Source organism: Bacillus rossius, chromosome 16 (assembly GCF_032445375.1).
Source record: "Bacillus rossius redtenbacheri isolate Brsri chromosome 16, Brsri_v3, whole genome shotgun sequence".
NCBI lineage: Eukaryota > Metazoa > Arthropoda > Insecta > Phasmatodea > Bacillidae > Bacillus > Bacillus rossius.
The window spans coordinates 6,747,220-6,761,938 of NC_086343.1; the positions used below are offsets into that span (position 1 = coordinate 6,747,220).

At 38.9% G+C, this 14,719-nt stretch overlaps 2 protein-coding genes across 3 annotated transcripts in view; one reads left to right on the plus strand and one right to left on the minus strand.

The window, feature by feature from the left end:
* On the minus strand, positions 1–6,186 carry LOC134540259 (small ribosomal subunit protein eS12). 2 transcript variants are annotated; one of them, XM_063382896.1, is made up of 4 exons: positions 5,774–6,186; positions 2,637–2,862; positions 1,393–1,633; positions 1–489 (listed from the first exon to the last, which is right to left on the minus strand). In XM_063382896.1, exons 1-3 carry the CDS (start codon positions 5,821–5,823, stop codon positions 1,415–1,417), a joined length of 495 nt encoding a protein of 164 aa, XP_063238966.1. In that variant the 5' UTR covers positions 5,824–6,186; the 3' UTR covers positions 1–489; positions 1,393–1,414. The 2 variants fall into 2 exon arrangements, with proteins under 2 accessions (XP_063238966.1, XP_063238967.1); XM_063382897.1 differs by having other exon boundaries at positions 2,637–4,649; positions 5,774–6,001.
* Positions 6,187–6,806: 620 nt separating this feature from the next.
* The window catches only part of LOC134539919 (uncharacterized), a 94,230-nt gene continuing 86,317 nt past the window's right edge, over positions 6,807–14,719 (plus strand). The window contains exon 1 of the mRNA XM_063382270.1: positions 6,807–6,824. The gene's annotated coding sequence lies outside the window, so the exon portion shown is untranslated. The remainder of the gene's footprint in view (positions 6,825–14,719) is intronic.

Here is a 14,719-nt window from a genome sequence, read left to right on the forward strand (position 1 = left end):
TTCATTTTTAAAGTTTTATATTCACAGATAATTCACCTACATAAAGTTATCTTTCTTTTACATCACGCACAATACATTGAGTCATTGTAACAAAAAATATATCGTACTTGCTATTAGCCATTAATTTTCGTATATACATAGTAGCAGTCGTAATCACATGATGCACTTACAGAATGATTCGCAGCTTAACATATTCTTCTGGTTCACAACAGTAGTTCACCGACACTACGCTCGATTATATAACTCCACGGCTGCCACCCTCCCAGGTGCCATGTCCACAGTTATCGAAAACTTCAACAAACTTTAACGTCCCGCACATCGCACATAGAACGGAACAATATCAGGATCGCCGATGGACTTGCATGTATCGAACATGCAAGCCACTGCACCCTGCACATGTCTTGGGGCCCCACAATAGGCGAGGACCGACTGTACAGTCACGTCCAAAGAGTTGTGGTTGTTGCCTTTTCGAGGCGCACACTCCGCTTTCTGGAACACAAAAATGAAAACTTCCTCAAGCACGGTTCGCTAGAAATTAAAAATAAACTTAACATTGCTGTCTACCTATCACCTTAACATTTATAAATTATGAGAAAAAATAATTGAATTTTAGATTTTAAAGTGTATGCCTCATTCTAGTACAATATTATTCACTAATCTTTTAACCTCTTTAATCAGTTTCACAGAAACTGTTAAAGCAGGGATTTGTAAACAAAGTTAATCTTGATTTTACGGTAATCTATTGATTCTTTTGAAGGAAAAAAAAACAGCACTGACTTTCAAAACTCAAAATAACACTAGTCAGTCACAAATTTATAAATTTCAATTGTAAGTGAAGGATGACTTGCAAAGGTCACAGTACATCATAATCTTCATAGTCATGATGACAGAGCTAATCACTTAGAATGCTGTTACATCAGCTGAACAAATCAATTTTTTTTAAAAAAAGATGTCTTCTTGATAAGCTGTCTTTAAGATAAGCATTTTAATTAGCATACAGCAGATAAAAATGTGTGAAAACAATTTGGATTTCGCACACTTGTCACTGTTCAGAATCAGTCACTATGGTATTTGAGGGGGGGGGGGGGGGGGGGGCATGTAGGCAAAATAAAAATTGTGTAAGCTCCTATAATTTAAATTCTCTTCAAGGTGATAAAAAACTTGTAGAAACTTAACACGAACATCCGGCAACTAGTTTAGGATGTATCACATCGCTACAGTAAATCCCTGTTGGAAACCTTCTCAAGGTGCTTATGAAACCTATTAAAAGGGTAAAGATTTGTGTCTTAATAGGTCAAGTGCTAAATGTTTTTCTAAGCAGGTTGTTACTTAATATCTGCTAACACGTTACAGTCTCCCCCCAGGGCGTGGCAATGCAGATGAGCTGCCTACCATGAGGATCGGGCGCGTCTCCTCACAAGTTGGGGAGCTTGATGACGGGCGGGTTCGGGACGCTCTGGGCCTCGTCACAGTAGACCTGCAGGCTCTTCTCCGCCTCGGACAGCGAGGAGGACTGGTCCGGCGCCGAGGTCCCCCTGCTGACGAGCACGCAGCTGACGTCAGCGTGCTCCTTGGGGCTGCGCGGCGACTCCACCCAGCTGATCAGGCTGCGCAGCTTGTCTGTGCTGTCCACCTGCAAGCCAAGAGGTCTTTCGTCAGCCACCTTTGCAAACTTAACATCATGCCCAAGTAAATCCTACACACAGTCATCAACATAGCTCTGCCCGTTGTTGTTTTTTTTTTTTTTTACATGCTTCTAAATTCATCAGGGGACGGGGGTTCTCAAGATCCTTGACAAGGGTCAGAGAAGTTAGAATTGGTCAAGAATAGTCAGGGAAACGTCTGGGAAAGTCATTGATATTCCCCAGTGGTAGTCATTTGAGGAGAAAATTTCAATTATAAAGTTTGTGGAAATACGACAGAAGTGATAGTTGTTGGGTCCCAACTTTTCTTCACCAAATATTTACTAAAAAAACATTTTCAAGGTGCAAAAGGTAATGGCAATTGATCAAAATAATTATGGACTCTGGGATAATATATTGTAAATATCTGTTGACAAAATTTGAGACCAAACAAATTGCAAGACAGCTGTCATGATAAATTCACAGGAAAATCCCTGAAATAACAGTGTGTCTGCAAGCATGGAAGTCGAAAAAGTAATGAAACTGAAGGACTGGTCGTACAATTCCCTAAATAAACAGTTAATGGTGCTGAAGTCAAGAAACTTTTAATTTCTAGTAGCTACATGAATTTGGTTTTTGTAATGCCTTGCTTCATTTTATAGTCTCACACTAAACACAAATAGTTGGGGACTGTCCACTCTTAAAAAGGTTCAGAAAATGTACTGAAATTTGTAGACACCCGGAATGAGTAGCAGATGCGCTTTGTTTTTGGGGAGGGGGAAAAACCGATGACCAAAGTTTTTTTTTATTTTTAGGGGCTGGGGGATACGTATCAATAAAACTTCCCCGTTAACTGGGGAGTCAGAAATTTTTAAAAGTAATTGCCCTTAACAATATTAATGAATTTCTGTCATCATGTGTAGAGTCATAACATATCCAGTTTTATTAAGTGGCCACAGGACCGACGTGGTGTTGTGGGTTAAGCCCCAATGAAGGACGCCCGCAAGCACGCACCTTGACCATATGGATGTCGTGCTCGTAGCAGAAGGCCTCCAGCAGCACGTGCTGGATGTGGAAGGCGGAGTCGTGCTTGCGCGACTGCGGCACCACGCAGAAGAGCGCGCCCGCCGCGTCCAGCTCCAGCAGCTTGAGGGCGGGCAGCATGCCGCACGTCAGCCGCTTCTCCGCCGCCGCCTTCTTCAGGATGTGCACCAGCGTCTTGCGCGGGTCCGCGAGGGTCCTGCAACCAGGGAGCATGCCCGCGACCCGTCAGCAAACCCCTCACGACTGCATGTCACTGCCTACTAGCTCTCACGAGAGATACGCTGGTCCAGTCAGCCCTGTATGCACTGCCGCAACCCATCAACCAACCTCTCACAACCAGGGGCGCAACAACTAAATTTCCAAAGGGGGGGGGGGGTCAATATACCTTTTTATAAAGAATCATCGATCCCCCCCTATTTCCTCCGGGAAAAATTTGTATTTCAAGGTGGAAAATGGTGCTATTTAAGCAGTTTTATTATCTAAAAATTGATTACACAGCACTTTCTTTGCCCCCGTTTGCCCCCACTTCAAGGGTTCAGGGGGGGGGGGGGGGGGCAAAATACCCTTGTCCCCCCCTGTTGTGCCCCTGCTCGCAACCGCATGTAACTGCCTACTAGCTTTCATGAGATACACACGGGCAGTGTTTTAGTCCATCAGTCAGCACTGTATGCAATGCAGGGAGCAATAAACATAATCGCTTGCCCTGCATACAATTGTAGACTCTTATGACACGTGTTTTAAAATATTACATTAACGGAAAGAACAATACTCAAAGCATTCTTACCATGTCAAAAAAAAAAGGCGGTGTTAACCTGAATTTTTTAAAATTGTATCGAGGTTACATTAAGACGTGGGATAGAAACAAGAAAGCCATCTTTCAGGTTGTTAAATAAAAAGACCATGAACACAAATACTTCCGTAAAGCCACTTCAATGTTAATACACTTGCAATTTAATGATCAGAAAATTTTAATTTGTTAACTGAAGAAAGTTCTATATAAGAAATATATCTGAACCCAAGCTTAAATTTGTATGTAATTTGCTTTGGAGTGACATTGACAAAAAAAGAAAGTAATATTTAATCAAATTACCAATGGCACAAATGCGTGAATAATTCATACTGCAGTTTTTAAATTGTGTCATGCCATATACAAACCTGTAACCTGTAACGTATCTTGCAATTTTGCACTCAAAGAAACAAATTACCTTCTTAGCTTTATCAACAAATAGGTATATTGGTTTTAAATCTTCCCACAACTAATTCTTCAGCACATAATTACCCCATTATTTCAGAATTATTGTATAATTGTGTGTGGCAATTAACAGCTGATATCTTAAATTGCAAGTAGCCTACGAATAATTAGTTTAAATGTAGCTTGGCTGTACTATAATTGATACTTTCTATTTGTTTAAGATACAGCTATAACCACTTTTTCCCACATGAACAAAACAAAGTGAGCGATGATCAAATTCAAAACATTTCAAACAAAATTTTATGTTATAAATAAATTAGCTACAGTGTACATGTACAAATTGCTGTTGCGGTTAGTCAGTACCAGTTAACGGGTATTATTAGCTTATGCAGCTTACTGCAATTTTTAATATTTAACTCTTAATATTTTACCGAGATTTAAGCCCCCCCCACATAGTGCAATAACTGAATACTCTTAATATAACAAAACATTTTTCACTACAAATCTCATAAGTAAAAGTACTGGTATGCAATTCTAAGCTACAAAGCTGTACCAAAAGTTAACACCATATAACTAATGGTATGTCAACCCGCAGGCTACCTGTTCAAAACAACAGTGTTCTTAATTGGTGAACATTACACACACTGTAATTAATGCTAATTAAACATCTTATTAGCGGCTTACCCTGGCTTGATTTCTGGGCTGATCTCTATCCCCCATCGTTGTTAAGTGAGAAGACACATTTTGTCCAATTGGCAACTAAGTAAAATTTCTGTACGATTCTATTTTTTCTGGAAAAAAAGAATAAAATAAAAAAAAACCTTAAATTATTCCTGTGCTGCAGGATAGTAAAACAGTTAATAATTTTGAAATCACCTAACTGGAATGCCAATATATAAAAATAAAACTACTTTCATGGAACAATGTCTATGTATGAATATGAAGTTTAAGTACCGTACTCGACAAGTCAACTCTTGTTTTGTTAGGTAATTACATATGTCTGAAATGATTACATTTACTCAACCAAAAAAAAATCATGAAAATTAGCACATATAGACTAATTATTCTCCTTTCATCCCCTACATTTTTGGCATTAGGTATATTCTCAATTTCTCTTGGTTACTAACCAACAATAATTATTACAATTTTGTAACTACAGTACTCCACACTTTGAAAGTATCTACTAATAACATTAAAGAAATAATATTTGCATCTTTGTGTAATTTTTCTGTCCAAGCGGTCTAGGTTAAGAATAACTGTTACAAAACTGCTTTCACTATCTACTGTAACACAGACCTGTAAAGAATCATTTTTTAAAATGATCTTGTGCGTTTGCTTTCCCTGCACTGTTATTGATATTCCAAATTTTCATTTCAAAATTCTGTGGTGGAAAAAAAACCTTTAATACAGATATTCAATCAAATATCTAATGTTACCTAACAATGCACAAAATTTCTGCTGAGTTTAGGATTTGCAAAACATTGTGCAATAATGTGTTATCTAAAGGGCCCCACACATGATCAGTCCAGCTCGCAGTTCGGACTGATCAGTCCGAACTGTCAGTTCCGACTGATCGTGTGTGGGGGCCTTAAGGTTGTGTAGTTATGCAATGATACATTGCATGAGGTACCCGGAACACATTATATAATGTTTATTATCACACAATAGCAATAATATTTAATTATTTGTAATATTTTTTTTTTAGTTCACACTATCACCCCACTCCCTATATCTTCGGACCCAAACTACATAACCTTTACTGAGAGAAAAAAATAATATATTAGTATGATCCTCGTTACTATTCTGGTCTGTCACGGCGTTTAACCGTACTAATGGTAATGCACCAATATGTACGTCTTTTTCGGTTTGGAACCTGCTACTTAGGTCTACGTGTGATCAATCACAACAAACTAACCTCTCGCTTCCGCCGGCGGCTGGAGCATTGTTGACGTCTTCGCAGGTCATGATGGCTGGTTTGTAGCTTGATCTCCGGCGAACTGTTGACCACACGATTGCACTTGCACTCACGACCGTTACTAGAACTCCACAGCACACCGGTTCAAACTGTTCTGAAGGCGCGTGTTCCAAGCGTGGACTCCCAGATGTCACTACGTTGCACAACGTTTCGTCACTGAGCTCCGCGGCCGGCCGGCGACCGGTTTTATCGACGTCGGCGCATGCGCAGAACGCGCCCGCCGGGTTGGCATGTGGATTCCCGAGGGGAAAAGTTTTCCGAGTAAGCGGGATGACGCACGTTCGTGCCTCGCGCCCGGAGGAAAAATGTGGCGCGCGTCTGGTACCGGTTACATCTGGTATTCCCTCGGAGCAGACGGATAATCCTGCCTCGCCTCACTCCCGGGAAAGCAAAAACACTGCAACGTTACCATGCAGTTTTCATTTCAAAAGAATTTAAGCTTTCTGAATAATTTTCTGTTTAGCGATTCTAACTACCTACCTTTTTGAAAACAAAACCATATCGTATCAGGTCTCAAACCCTAAAAACACGTGAAGAATGAAATAAAATGTTTCTACTCCAATACACGCCTGATCTAGTTGATTCAGTTTTTTTAATGCATTATTTTTAATTATTCAGTGTTTCTGTGTTGTAATTTTTGGGTTCAATTTTAGATCTAAATTCCGGCAAGTGCGGAAGCTTATTATAAGTATTAAAAAAAAGCAGGGGAAATGAGTGACGTCATAGGAGGCCGTTGAGGTTGGATCAAAGTAAGATTTCATGTTTTAGTAGCAATCTAGCAATGGAGTTGTAATGTTGATCGAATGTAGTTTGGAATGCAATAAGTGACAGTAATGGAAGTTACAGACCGCGTGTGATGTGTAATGTTTATTGATTATTAATTTAAGATCATGGAAAATATGGCAACTAATATGTGTAAATTGTTAATAAACAATGTTAGAATTGGTTTTGAAGAGGAAACAAGTATAGGCGAAATGGCTTCCAAAAGCAGGTAAGTCGGATATGTACAATCGTGTGTATGGGGGAATTAAGCGTGTGTTTTGAATGAATAAGGTGTTGAATTAAGGGTTAAACTGGACTCGTAATGATCCTTCGCCCGTCAATCACGTGGCATTCAGCCAGTCAGATGGCCCGAACAATTTCCATCCGTCGTTCCGTCAAAACCTTGCCAAGCTTTAACTTTCGACGTACTTACGGATGAAATTATAACCTCAAAAATGTCCGAGAGGTTTTATCTTTATTTGAAAAGATTTTTTTTTTTTTTAGTTTGTTTAATTGTTGAGCTGCTTCCGTATTATGATCTTAACTTTCCTATGAACACGTTTTGAATTTGATATGAACAATAATTATCTGGGGCATTAAAGTCATTAATAATGCACGGTAACACAAAAATATATTTTAAAAAATATTTTAGAGTTTGTTTAATTTATAAATGCTTAGCGTACTGATAAGGCATAATATTCAAAAATTTAAATTCGTACGTAAAAAATAGTATGTTTATTGTTCCGCGCCCAAAACCCGCATTTTCCCGCGCTTACCCGCAAGAATGTAGGGGTGGTAATGTATGCGACGCCATCTTGGTGACATTGTTATGGAATCAATTCATCACACTGATACGTCAATTTAAGTGATTTGTGATCCTGCAAAAAAAAAAAAATCTTTTTAATTTTATAATTTAGCAATGTGTGATTTAAAAATACCCAGTAAACATTTACAATGATAAAAACATTCCTTTCTTGGATTAAATATGCTCTTAGTAGCACCTACCAACCAATGGACGAAATACTTTTCGCCGCTTAAAGTACATACATATATGGTATGGCTGAGTTAGGTTTTCCTCGAGTCTCGACACTTTCCAAGGCCTTCTTGAGATACGACAGTCAACATCATTTACTGAGTGTGTATGTACTTCTGCCGTCAACTTGCCTTGTGTATTTGTTCTTATCGGTCGTGTAATTAGATTATAATGTCTGGAGTTTGCCATGTATGGTTTCGATACGCCTCGTTTTGAGGTTTCAGATAACGCGTGTTTCTATGCAGAGTTTGTTCCGTCAATTTCATTTTACCTTTTAAAGATGATTCAAATTTTCCAAAAATGTGCTGCTGCGATGCAAACTTCTTATGGGGGAAAAAAAACAACTCAATTAAAATAAGGTGGTTGGAAATTTTGAAATACCACTTCTGGAGGTTTCTTTTTATTATTATTCTTATTATTATTTACCTATGTACGACTATAGTCTCACGTAACTTTTGAAATTAGTTCGTGTGTAATATACTGAACTTTTAAGATTTTTTTTTTTTTCCTATTCTTTCCGAACTTATTAGTGGTTTTTATGCCGGAATGTTGGTAGTCAATCGAGGACTGCTTGCTGGACTTAACCCAATATATTCTTTCAATTAGGCATTTCGCCTACGTCCATATAACGTGGCTAATGATGTAATAAAAGTTCATCTTCCTTGCTTCGTGCGCATGACGCGGCAGTTTGTTTGCTGGCGGTACGAAACTCTGCGGGCGGTTACGTCAAGCCTTGGACGTACCGTTACAGCTAGCTGCCCGTGACTCGACTTCTTCGCTTTTCAAACTTCCCGAGCTGACGCCATTGGCGGTCCTTTGGGAGGGAAGAACAAAAATAAAAAATTGAAAGTATATAAAAATATCTCCATGTTTGAACCTGCCCTTTGAAGTCAGTTAATTTTCTTGTAAAAACGTTTTGTTTTACTTTTTTTAGAGCACTCTTAAGTGTGTATATTTTAAATTTTAACTATACAATTCTTAAGAATCCTGAAAATTTTCAGGATCGGAAATGCGTTGAAATATGCGTTTTTATTACCTATGTTTGTTTATGTTCTTTAGACGTTTACTTTATTTTTTTTAGTGATTGGGTTACTTTGATTTAAGTCTTTAATAAATAAATATATGTTAATATTTTTGGGAAGGGCATTATAATACAGAGTGGGCCAAAAGTCACGAAGGGGTTATAACTGTGAATAACTCTTTAATTTACCATTAGTTTCCATTGGCTATAACGAAATGTAAACAATCTCCCATCCCTGGTCTTTAAGTAAGCGAAACATCAATGGAAATTAATGATAAATAAAATCGTTATTCACAGTTATAACTTATAACCCTTTCGTGACTTTTGGCCCATTCTGTTTATGGAAATGGGAGATCGATAAATTTTTTCTCGGGTAATTGTTTTTAAATTTATATGATCAAAGTTTTTCCGGAAGTCAAACGATATACGTATGTTGCGCACGCACATTTTTATGCAGTTATATATAAATTTACCCCCCCCCCCCCCCCCCCCCCCCCCCCGCGGTTCACCGTAGTTAGTATAAACTGTATGGCTTATAGTATACTCTGTTCAAGATACGGTGAGACTTTTTCGACAGGTGCTCCATTGAACATTTAGACATTGACAGTTCGATACTGAGATGCGATAAACAAAGCGTACACATTCTGTAACATTAGTTATTATACTAGCTATTCGTACATCAGTATTTATTTTATAAGTCTGAGTGTCTTGCAATTACAACTATTGGCCTTTCACTATCAGCAATATTACTAACGACACTACAGATGGTAATTTTGATAAACACTGTGAATACAAACGCAATTCTTTAATCTTTCATCTTATCTCCTTTTATTCGGTAGTAGTTATTATCTTTTATGTAATCCGTATTTAACTTGACTTCGGCTGGCTGTCGGGATATCCTCGTAAGCCTTTGACATTTCGGCTGTATAACACAATTAAACTTCAACAAATAAATAAATAATTTAAAAAGAGATATTTGCTGTCCAAAGACTTAAGTTTTTGCTGAAGCATCTGTCTTAAAAGTCTCACCTTATCTTGAACAGTGTGTATTGTCGGATGCGAGAAAATCCCCCAGGGTCACCCTAAAAGGTATTCGGGCTGCAGACACGAGAAAAAGAAGCGCGGAAGGAAAATACTGCGTACTGCCATCTGCCTCGGTGCATGTAAGGGCGGGAGAAGAGGGGGGAAGTAAACATTCCAACGCGCGTCCTTCGCTCCGAGGAGGCGGTTGCTATGCTCCAAGGTTCGCGAAGCAGAATGGGCGACCAACTATTCATTGACCCCGAGTCAGACGCCACATCCATCCGCGTTCGTGCATCTTCCGTTTTTTTTTTGTTTTCCCGGGTGAAAAAGTAGAAAGGTAGGTTAGGTTAGGTTGGGTCGGGTCTGTTACATAAACAAAATTCTCAAAAAAAAATTGGTTGTCTGTAAAGTCGGTTTACGGACGATAGTTTAACGTGACAACGTCATAACAAAACATTGATGAAATGATTGCATATTTTTATGAATAAAATTGAATCATTTTTATTGAATTATCACTATTTTGTATGGATACAAAGAAGGAGTGAAATGAAATCTACAATTTAATTGATAAATTTACTTTTATTTGCACTCATTAATTCAAATATGTTTATTACTTTAACGAAGAGATTATTTTAACTATAACTTTTATACATGTTTGTTATTAAACTTCTTCCAATCTGTGTTATTCTGTTAAGGATAGGACGATGATAGGAAAAGTAGGAAACGGATGGGAGTGTTTCAAGTTTAATGTGCCTCAAAAAAGTCAAATCGATGGTTGTTCCAATCGAGTGGAAGAGAGATAGATGCGGCGCAAGCGTACAATGAGCGTAACGGGAAAATGTGCGTAACGGGACACTTTTTCATGCGTGCAGCCGGCGTTCATCGATTTATTAGACGTCACGTCAAAAATTACAACCGGCAGGGTAAGTCGAGGCGATGACTCGTAGAGCGTAACGAAACGTGCAACGTTGGGTGGCTCAATGGCGGAAAGGAGGAGGTGGGATATTGAGTGCCCCACTCCTCTCGGGCAAGCGTCAATGAAGCGACGCTTTTCTGTTGAACTGGAAACAGCAATGACATTTACCTTTTAAAAATTAAATTAAGTTTATCTAGAGTTGTGAATATGATTTGTTCATGCATTTTCTATAGTGTTTGTGTGTGCGTTTTTTTATTATTGTGAAGTTTATTGTTTAGTTTCTATCGTGAAGTGGATTATTGAAGAGTGAAGTTTCACTTCTAATGCATATGGTGGTTACGTTGTTTTTTTTTTTTTTTTTTCGTGTGACTATGCCTTCTTACGTCTGGTTAATCGTAACAAAATTAATAGAATGTTGGTTAGTTTAGGTCAGCGACATTTTATATACTCTAAACCTTGTAAATAAATTAAGTCTAGCATAGGCCTAATAACGGTTTCCCCCCTCCCCCCTGTTTAGACCGCGAAAGTTGCACGAGAGAGCTGTGAATTACTGATGTTTTCGGGGGCTGATCGCAGTTCAGTGAATCGTAACCATCCCGCTGGTGTCTAGAACAACCTCCACAGAGGTCGTTAAAAAATGGCACGTGTTTTCCCGGTCTCGAAGCGGCTTCGCAGAAGTGCGCCGGACTTTGGCGGACTCGCCCGAAGGCCGCTCCGTTTTTCCCGCTGACCTCCATGGAGGTCGTCCGCAGTTCATTCATTCCTCCCTGGTTTCCCCCTTCCCCCCTCCCCCCTTCCCCCTCATCATAACCCACCCCCACTTCCTCTTAGGGCCGGTTGCACCAATAACTGTTCGGATCCGAGATCGTAAGATCTTTGTTTCAGTGTGATCTCAAGTCGAATCTGAGATCCAGTGTATATGTGTTGCACCAAAGTGAACTTACGAGTTCAGACATTCGATCTCACGATCTAGGTTTAGGTTGGTAAATATCGATTGTAAAATGAAAGCAAGTTTTCTATTGGCTACTGAATTCCATTAGTCACAGAGAATTTTCTTTAGTATGTTTGAAGTTCTTGCTGTAAATGTTGGCATCGTGATATTTACATACAAGCCTATTTTTTGTTTATTGATTACAAACTTGTGGTCGGTTGTGAGTTGACTAGGGTACACATGGGTACACATGACGATGGAAAAGAAAATTTCAGTACCTAAAAAAGGTTTTTTATCTGAAAAAGAAAAAATCATCCTTGTCGATTTGTTGCTAGAAAGACGATATTTTATAGTTTAAGAGAACTGATGGCATGTTTTGTAAGCAGAAGGAAGAATCTTGGCAAGAATTGGCATAATTTTTTAAATAACATTTTGATTACAATTACAGTACTTCGGGCATACCTAAAAATATATCGGCCTAAATTTCGTGTAAAATATTGTAGCCCATCAAAATATCAATTGTAAACAAACCAGTATCTATGCGAACACGACTACAAAACACAACAAACCAACGAAAAATACACAAGATCTCGGATCCAAATGCTCTGAACCATCAATTTCGGTGGTTCAAACAGAGGTTCACCTCAATCCTATGTCAGAAGGTGAACTCGAATGGTGCAATCCGTTTGTGTGTCGATCCTGGTTTATTACCTCGTATGATCTCGGATCGACCAGCGATCTTCAATGGTGCAACCGGCCCTTACTCATGCGCCGGCCGCCTCTCAGATATTCCGATTCAGCCAGAGATTCCGGTTTCAGAAAATACATTAAAGACATATACCGGACAGCTCCAAGAATTGTGTGTGATAACCTGGCGTTGTCACGTCAGTATGAACAATTTATCTGTTTAATACATGTGGTACAAAAATCATTACAACAAAAATAACTTTCTTTTATCTGGGGGAAAAAAAAAAAAATCTTTTTTTTTCCCCCTAATCATTATACAAATTTATGAGATATATAAACGTCCAGTTCTTAAAGTTTTTTAAAAAAGCAAGTTAATCGTGTTTGACACCAGATAATATTGCATATAGTTTAACGATGTATCTATAAAATATTTGTGTAGCCACGCCGCTTGTCGCTAGGTTATGTGTGGTTGGCATAGAGCTGTCCTGTGTTTGTCCGAAAAAGGGAGAAGAAAATTTTACACGATGGAATTTTTTTTTTTTTCAAAATTATATTCAATATTAGGTTTATCTTTTGCAGTCGTTACGGTAAAGCTACTTCCGCAATATTTCTACCTAGTTTATCGTTTCGTAGACCCTATACCCAAAACCACCATCGAAATAATTATGTAACTTTTTTGACGTGACAACGTTTAATAAATCGATGAACGCCGGCTGCACGCACGAAAAAGTGTGCATTCAAGTATTACGTAACGCAATTTTTTGACTATTTTTGACCCTCCCTCCCACCTATGTAACGCGCCGTAACATTTTTCTGTACCCCCCTCCCCCTCCTTAAACGTTACGTAACACCCAAGTGACCATTTTTTTTTTAACCTAAAACTCATAATTATGTTGCGCAAAGTACCGGAAATTCGCTAAAATACCTTTGTTATTGTTTTAATCGCGTTTGCGGTAATAATAAATAAAACAGGCAATTTATAACTCGCAATAAATGCGTATATTGTTTATTTTTATTTTTAATTTAATAAACAATCACACATAATTTAATAAAAAAAATTTCTTAAGTTTAAAATATGTTATAATGGGCTCAAATTTGTCCTGATAAACTTTTACTACTAATCTTATATTTAATGGCGCCGTTTTCCTGACTAGGCCCTGTCCTTACTTACATTTTTGCCTAGTTTTTTTAATTAAATAAAAAAAATATTACGTAACGCGTTGTTCGAACCCCCCTCCCGCCCTTGTAATGCATCGTAACATTTTACAAGACCCCCCTTCCCCCCCCCCCCCCCCCCAAATTGCGTTACGTAATACTTGAACGCCCCCATACAACAACACGACACAAGTATGCTTCCCGAGACCAACATTTGCTGTGTTCGTCTGTGGCGAATTTTTTTTTTTTTTTTTGCCTGAATAATTCCGTCTATGGGATTCTCTGTGCTGGGTCTGCATTCACACATTTGACATCATCTTGTTTATACCATGTTTTTTCCTGAGTTTTTGTGCACTCGTCTTTTTCTTGGCCATTGTTGTAGTTTCTCTGTGCCCTGGAGTGAAAAACCAGCAGTGACGCGCAGGGCCGGATTTGGGGCGAAAGCCCCGGGGCCTACACAAACGGAGGGCCCCCGCAATAGAGACTTCGGAAAAAAAATCTTTCAAATTCCGACAAGTAAACACTAGTAAACATCTCTTCCTTTGATATTCTTTTTTCGCTGTTTTACCTTTACCTACAGTACTTTGTACATACATGATTATATTATTGTTAAATATTAACAGAAATATTCATTAACACTTAAAATTTAATCTGATATAATTCTTGTCTCCGATTATATTAATGTATGTTTATTTAAATAATAAGAGAATCTACTTGATTTCACAATAAATTATTTATTGGAAAACTCGACTGAAAAAAAATTGTTCATTTTATTTGGGAAATAATTTGGGGCCAGGGGGCCTCCGCTCCTCTGTTGCCCCGAGGCCTCCAGACCTCTGAATCCGGCCCTGGTGACGTGTGTCCACAATAATTTTCCGAATCGATCTTCCACCGTCGAAAGACCCGCTCAAGGAACACGGGATTGTTATTGTCCAGTTCCGCTGTGTAGCTTTCCACGGCGGGACTCCCTGCGCCACACGTCGAGAACCAGTTTTTTTTTTTTTTTTTTTTTTTAAAGTCTTTATAAGGCGATTCCAGCTGAACAACTCAGAATAACTACTGGTATTCTTTTTTTTTTTGTTAATTAATAATTAACGACGCTGCTGCGTGTTCAGAGCGCGCAGAGGTCGCGGTGCAGCCCTCAGGGCCATCCTGTTTGGTCGTTGGGGGGGGGGGGGGGGGAGATAATTCAAAAACCCCCGGGTCCTGGTTAGTTTCGAGGGAGCCTGCCTAGTCAGGGCCATCCAGTTTGTTTGGAGGGGATCTGGGGGAGGATGGGGGGAGATAATTCAAAAACCTCCATGTCCTGGTTAGTTTCGAGGGAGCCTGCCTAGTCAGGGCCATCCAGTTTGTTTGGA